This window comes from Octopus bimaculoides, chromosome 3 (assembly GCF_001194135.2).
Source record: "Octopus bimaculoides isolate UCB-OBI-ISO-001 chromosome 3, ASM119413v2, whole genome shotgun sequence".
Taxonomy (NCBI): Eukaryota; Metazoa; Mollusca; class Cephalopoda; order Octopoda; family Octopodidae; genus Octopus; species Octopus bimaculoides.
The window spans coordinates 42,487,190-42,494,667 of record NC_068983.1 but is presented as its reverse complement, the minus strand read 5'-3'; the positions used below and the strand labels follow the sequence as shown (position 1 = coordinate 42,494,667).

The 7,478-nt window shown below is 36.4% G+C and overlaps 1 protein-coding gene across 10 annotated transcripts in view; it reads left to right on the top strand.

The window, feature by feature from the left end:
* The window catches only part of LOC106869993 (adenosylhomocysteinase-like 1), a 420,486-nt gene that overhangs the window by 336,025 nt on the left and 76,983 nt on the right, over window positions 1-7,478 (top strand). For all 10 annotated transcript variants that reach the window (XM_014915943.2, XM_014915942.2, XM_014915946.2 and 7 more), the window contains one exon: window positions 1,704-1,791. In XM_014915943.2, coding sequence (XP_014771429.1) covers window positions 1,704-1,791 — 88 coding nt within the window. The remainder of the gene's footprint in view (window positions 1-1,703; window positions 1,792-7,478) is intronic.

Sequence of the window (7,478 nt, the reverse complement as noted above, 5' to 3'; positions counted from 1 at the left end):
TTTCTCCATGTCAACGAAAGCCAGGTACAGAGGTTTATCTTTGGCTAGATATTTCTCCTGCAGCTGTCTTACTAGAAATATGGCATCAGTAGTGCTTTTACCTGGCACGAACCCAAACTGCATCTCATCTAAATTGATTCGCTCCCTAATTAGTTGGGCTATGACCCTCTCCGTAACTTTCATGACCTGATCTAACAGCTTGATGCCTCTGTAATTATTTGTATCTAAAGCATCACCTTTACCTTTGTAGCAGTTGACTATGGTGCTGCTACACCAGTCATTGGGTATGACTCCTTCGTGTAACACCTGGTTCGTAATACGGGTGACTAGGCTGTAGCCAACACTGCCAGATATATTGAGCATCTCTGCAGTGATTCCTGATGGACAAAAAAATATTTATAGATTTTTAAACAATAATTCCTTTCAGTTCTATATTTAATAGATGAGGAATTATGTACATTATTAAAATTTGACGAATATTTGTCAAATATGGCATGGTGGTTAAAAGTACAGGCTATTAACCCCAAGATTCCAAGTTTGATTCCAAGTAGTAACCTGAATAATAATAATAATAATAATAATAATAATGATAATAATGATAATGATATTGATAATAATATCGGAAAATACCTTAGGAATGAGAACCCAAGTTTGAAAGACACCTGATGAAGGCTGGAGGGGATATCAGCCGAAACGTTGTGTTAACAACAAAGATGAGGGTAAATATCTGTCGAATGTAAATAGCTCCTTTGTTCTTTTGTATCATGACTACTTCTTAAAAAGTAAGGAAATTTAATGGATATACTTAGTAAAACTGATGAAGAAGAATAAAAATTCTGTGATGTAATGATGATATAGATGGAATATTTAACCCTTTCATTACTGTATTTATTTTGAGATGCTCTGTGTTTCTTTCAATTACTTTAAATATAACAAAGAATTTAGTAAAATAACTTCGTTATCATTAAGCTAGTGTTAGGAACATTAATTGTGACTAAGGTTTGGTGAAAGATTTTTATTCAAAACTAATGAAAACAAGAGCCAGAGCTAGTTACAGCCGGGTTGGTAACGAAAGAGTTAATGTGAAATATGTTTGGTGAATACTAGTTTATATTGCATCAATATTTGGATGGAAATTAGTGAGTTTTAGCTTTAAATTACAGCACCCTTCCAGATTTGGCTCACTTACAATTCATCGCTGTTAATGCTCAAAATCATTTCAGGTGTTCATCGACCCCTTGGATAGCCACATAGACCCTCCCCACCCCACCCCCATGGGTCAGTATCAACCCCTTTGCCAACCGTTGGGTTAAAGTCATTATTATCACATGTCTGTATACATGTGGAGTTGGAACACATTGTTTCTTTGTGTGCTACAACCATTATTCAACATACCGTTTAGGTCATGAGCATCTTGGAGTCTTTCCTTTAGTATCAAATCAAGGACTTTAGTGTAGCCAGTATCATCCTCCTCATCATGATTGTAATGGAAGAAAGTTGAGCCCTGAATATGGCTCACAATTGTTCTGCACATTCTACATAGCATATCATTAAACTAGCATTATACATTCTACTGCTTTACTCCCTTAAGTCATTATTTTATGCTTGTAAACTACTAACTAAATTGTTCATGATTTAGGTTTCATGCTCACTTAAAGAATTATCGTTCTTCTGAATAAAAAAATTTGTATTTCTTTCAACAGAGAAATTCCAAAGGAAGTACAGATTTCTGTGTTCGCAACATTGACCATGCAGCATTTGGCAGAAGAGAAATTGAAATTGCAGAACAAGGTCAGTTAAAATGAAACTTCACCTCTGAAAGTTAAACCATTTTCTGTTTCCTTACTTTACCAAATATTTTCACTTTGAAAAATGTATTCTATGCGGGCTCAGGCATCGCTGTGTGGTAAGAAGCTTGCTTCCCAACTACACGGTTCCAGGTCCAGTCCCTCTGTGTGGCACCTTGGGCTGACCAAAGCCCTGAGTCTGAACCTAAAAGCACATGGTTGGCACACAAACTTCTTAACAATGCAGCTTTGCCTGTACCTCTCTGAAAACACATTAGTATGCATGTATGTATTGGTATGGAAAAAAATATTCTGTTTATGTTTTTTAAACAGAGTCCCTAGTGATATTTGTTCTGCACTGAGTTACAAACACTTAAGTCCACTAGTGGAAGCCTACCATGCTATCATTCAAAAAAAAAAAAAAAAAATTCCTGGTGATGGTGCCCTGGCATGGCCTTGATCATGATAGCTCTTTGGCTTACAAGTTCCAGTGAGACTGTCTAACCCATACTAGCTTGGAAAACGGATATGAGATGACGACGTTTCTAGGGAGTTTCAGATGCTATTTTTAGAGATTCACTTGAATTATCATACAAAGGATCTTGCTGATTCAAACTTTGGCAAACTGTGTACTTCTTAAAGTAACCATTTCTTATGATAGATTTTTCATGAGGTTGGCTGGAGACTAGAGTGGAATCTTGGTTGTTTGAATTAGATAATAGTAATTAATGGTTGAAGGCTTACCTGATAGAATTTCTCTCAATAAACATAATGGTAAAAATTGGTGCTTCCATGAATTATCCATTTATTATCATTATAGGTAATTACAGTAGGAGTTTGGGATGTAATTTCCATGGGTAACCGCCTGATTGTAGCATCTTAGGGAAAATTTCATAAGCTTTCAATGTGTGTGCATTCATGTAGACATGTAATGCATGCATGCATAAAAGACTGTAATGATATGTGGGTATGTGTGTGTGTGTGTGTGTACATACATACATACATACGTGGTACAAATATTTGCCACAAATTTTCTCTCTCTTTCTCTCCTTGTATGTATGTATCTTTCTGTCATTGTTTTCCAAAAGTACAGCTGGTCCTACACATGGGTTCCCTTCACCATTGAAAATGAATCATCTGCATGGGTAATCTGGCTGCTGGATTCTCATATTCTTTTCTACTCTAGGCACAAGGCCTGAAATTTTGTGGGAGGAGGCCAGTCGATTAGATCGACCCCGAAAGGATGAAAGGCAAAGTCGACCTCGGCAGAATTTGAGCTCAGAACGTAAAGACAGATGAAATATCGCTAAGTATTTCACCCGGCATGCTAACGTTTTTACCAGCTTGCCACCTTGCTGGATCCTCATATTAAAGCCACCAGGAGAGTCGCTCTATATATATATATAGATATATATATATATATGATGTGTCAAGGCCGACAGGAAGCGGTGCTGCTTCCTAGGGCTAAATAGCAATAGTATTGTTCCCTTCATGAGACTGTCACATTAAGTTGACAGCATACAACTACTTTATATATATATATATAAATGGGTGCAGGATTGGCTGTGTGGTAAGTTTGCCTCCCAACCTCATGGTTCTGGGTTCAATCCCACTGCATGGCATCTTGGGCAAATGTCTTCTGCTATAGCTTCAAGCCAACCAATCCTTTACGAGTTGATTGTATATAGATGTGTGTGTGTTTGCATTTCTCACCACCACCACCATTTGATAACTGGCATTGGTTTGTCTATGGTTCTGCAATTGAGATTGTTAAAATAAATGCCAGACTTCAAGGAAAAGTACTGGGATCAAGGTTTTTGAAATGACCCATTCAATGTGGTGCCCAAACTTGACTATATTCCACTGACTGAAATAAGGAAAACAAGAGTTAAATTTTCTTTTTGCCGAACTTGATAATTATTATTATTGAGTGAGAGAGCAGGGCATGCCATCAAAGTGATACTGGGGTAAAATATACGAAGTCCAGTATACCCATCATGACTACCCGAATGATAAGGGTACACTAGACACATGCATCACAACCATATGTGTATGACATGGTGATCTCATATTAAGATAAATAGCGCATGACCTTGCAGGTGGGGCCCAGTTAGAATTTTCTTCAGGTCAAGTAGCCCATCCCACTCAAAAGGTCCCTGAATAAGGGTTGTTTAACAATGTTGAACGAAACACCCATGTTTCCAAAAGTGAACTATCCAGACCCCAAAGAATTCCTCTCAATACTTGGCTATGATGCTCTCCAACTACTGCTCGTGATCAGAGATGCACATATCGTCAGCCACCAAGGGACATGCTCAACTGGTTATGGTCAAGCAACTGACAAGCAAATCTGTAGTATTGAGCAGAATATTTGCTGTAGCCCATATTTTATACAAAGACAAAACAATGTACATAACACTTCCAATCAGTTAAGATCAGAAGCCATGAGAGCCACTGCTAGCTCATCACCTTACCAGGCAGAATCACTACAGTGCCAAACAAAATGTATAGCAGTATTTCTTGGCTCTACATTCAAATGCTGTTGAGGTCAACTGTGCCTTTCATCCTTTTGGGGTCAATGAAACGAGCACCAGTTGAGTACCGGGGTCAACATAATTGACCAGCTCTCTCTCCACAAATTTCTGGTCTTGTGTCTATCGTGGAAAAGATGATTATTTTTATTACTACCTTTCATCCTTTCAGGGATGATAGAATAAAATACCAGTCATGTACTGGGGTTTGTGTAACCAACTTACCCTTATCTTCAAAATATGTTGCCTTGTACCGAAATTGAAAAGAATTGTCATTGTTCAGCTATCAGACTGGCTGAACCATTAGCACGTTGGACAAAATGCTTAGCAACATTACTTGTGGGTTTACATTCCGAGTTCAAATGCTGCCAAAGTTGACATTGCTTTTCATCCTGTCAGGGTCTATGAAATAATAAAGTCCCAGGTGAATGTAAATGACTTCCTCCTCCCTTCAGAATCATTGACCTTGTGCTAAAAATTCAAATTATTATCATCATCATCATCATCATTATTTGAGAGACAAAAGTAAATTAAAAATGGTGTGTTTTGAAGTTGTGTGAGAGTACTTTTTTTTACATCATTAAATCTTAAACTGCTTAAAGCTTCAAGAAACAATTGAGGTTAGTGGAACTTGAGTTCTCACAGATGTCTGAAGTTGCAAGGTGAGCAGGTGAAGAGGGCTCTAAAGCTGTGTGGGTGTTGTTTTTGTTTTTGTATTTTTTTTTTCTTTATGTAGACCACTCCATTATATCCTGTGAAAGTACTTCTGGTCAGTTTCATGTTTAAAAGATTGGGTGTGAACTTAAATGTGCTACTTTTCTTGAGGAGCTGAAACCATTGTAAACAATGGTAGAATTCTATTATTATAGAAAGAAGCCTCCACTTCTCCATTTCTTTCTCTTCTGCTCTACTAATGAACAATGACGACTTCATTGTATGCCTTCCTTAACCTGCTTCCCCTTTTGTGCTGTGAAGTTAATTTAATTTAATGCATTGTTTAATAGACCCTAGATTCTTGACCATGCTGTACTGATGAGATCCAACTAGATCAATATAGCAGCTATATATGTGAATGCTAAAAATCATGAGTAAAAGAAAAATAATTTAATCAAATATATACCTAAAGGTTATATGTTTTATTCCTTTATACTTACGTAAAAACTAATTAAATATGGATTCTTGCCAAGGCAGTTCTATATCTCTTATCATAGAGATGAACAATCAATCAACTGAGAAATGAACAAAAGCAGAAACCAAAAATTATTTTCTCTTACATCTTTACATTTTCAGTTTCCTTCGGTGTTTCTGTTATAAAATCATCAAACTTTTCCATTTGTTTCTTTTATTTTAGGTTGAAATCATTTTTTTTTTTAACACCTTGTCACCAACATCATGTGTGTGCGTGTATGTATGTACCTATATATACACATGCACACACACTTTTTGCAGATTTATATAAGGCGCCAGTGCTTTTTTCAAAGCCCCCTTGTGATAATTGTTATGCACTAAGTTACACTCACTCCCTTGACCCCTTGTCACTAGCAGTCAGAAATGTAAAGAAGAGTGAGTGGCCTGTTTGAAATGTGTAATCAATGCTGTTTTTATTGTTTAGTAAATTGTGGTATAAAAATAAATCTTCCACTCCTATTTATACTTCTGAAGTAAATCTTGTGAATATTAGAGTTAAAGGATTGTCTGAAGTTAGCATCAGTGTCATTTCAAATGCTTCACAGAACACTTACTGTAGAATGTAGACAGTGTGTCATTTAAAAAGCCACTCTAAATATTTTCATTATTTTTTTTTTTTTTTTCCCATCTAATCCCAGACATAACTTTTATGGTTGTCACTCCTGGTCGATTGATTTGTGAGTGTTTCTATTGACACACGTACCTAACGGACAGGACATTCTCAGACTCTGGCTGTTCAGATGTTTATGAGTTGTTGGCCAACATATTATGTTACCTGGTGTGTGTGTGTTGTTGTGGTGTTTTGTTCTCTTGGAAAAAAACATTTTTATTGCTGGCTCTCAGATCAAATTGTGCCACAGAATGAATCATTAAAGGAACTTGTGTGTATTCACATGATATGCCAGACATAGAAATCATGGAATACATTATGCTTTAAAAAAGATAGGATGGTCACAGTTGGAAAGCCTTTAATTACAGGTCTGATGATTTAGAACTACCTTGTGCTAAACAACAGTTGAGTACATATTGTATTTTATTCAGCTCAAGTTCTGCTTCATTCAGATCAAACTGTACTCTACTTGGCTCAAATTTTACTCCATTCAGCTCAGACTGTACTCTTTTATGTTTTCGTTGTACTCAACTACTCTAGAAATCTGTCCAGTGTGCACTCTATTAAAGTATTCTGGATGAGTAGAATCATTAAAGCATCAGAATAAATGCCTAAACCCTTTACCATTCAAACCAGCCATATCCATCCCAAATATTCTACTGTACCTATAGTACAGAATATGCATATTAATTCCACTACAATACATTGTGTTGCCCTGAAATGAGTCGATGTCCTCCTTCATTCCAGTATATGAATATATGCTGATTAGTGCAACTGTTTTGTGATAATTAGCTGTCAGAAGTATATCCTTGAATTATCTAAAATATTTTTAAAAAATTGAAAGACCGGCCTACCATAATGTAGTTTTGATGCACCTATAGTTGGGATTTCTTTATAATATATACTTGAGATATCTAAAAATGCTTCATTGCCATGTTGTCTGGAAAATATGTATTACCTGGAGGGGATATCATCATCATTTAATGTCAGTTTTCCATGCTGGCATGGGTTGCACAGTTTGACAAGAGCTGGCAAGCCAGAGAGTTGCACCAGGCTCCAGTTGTCTGTTTTGGTATGCTTTTTACAGCTGGATGTCATTCCTAATACCAACCACTTTAGAATGTACTGGGTGCTTTTTTATGTGGCACCAGTACAGGTGCTGTTTATCTGGTACCAGCACAGGATATGTTGTCTGGAAATTGTACTGTGTCTAAAAATGATATATAATCTGGAAATGGTGAATTGGTTGTGATGTTGTGTGGAAATGTGCTGCATAATCATTTAATTCATGCAAAAAAAAAAAAAAAGAAAGATTATTGATGTTCTAATCCATTCAGACATGTCAAGCATTTTTTAAAAAAA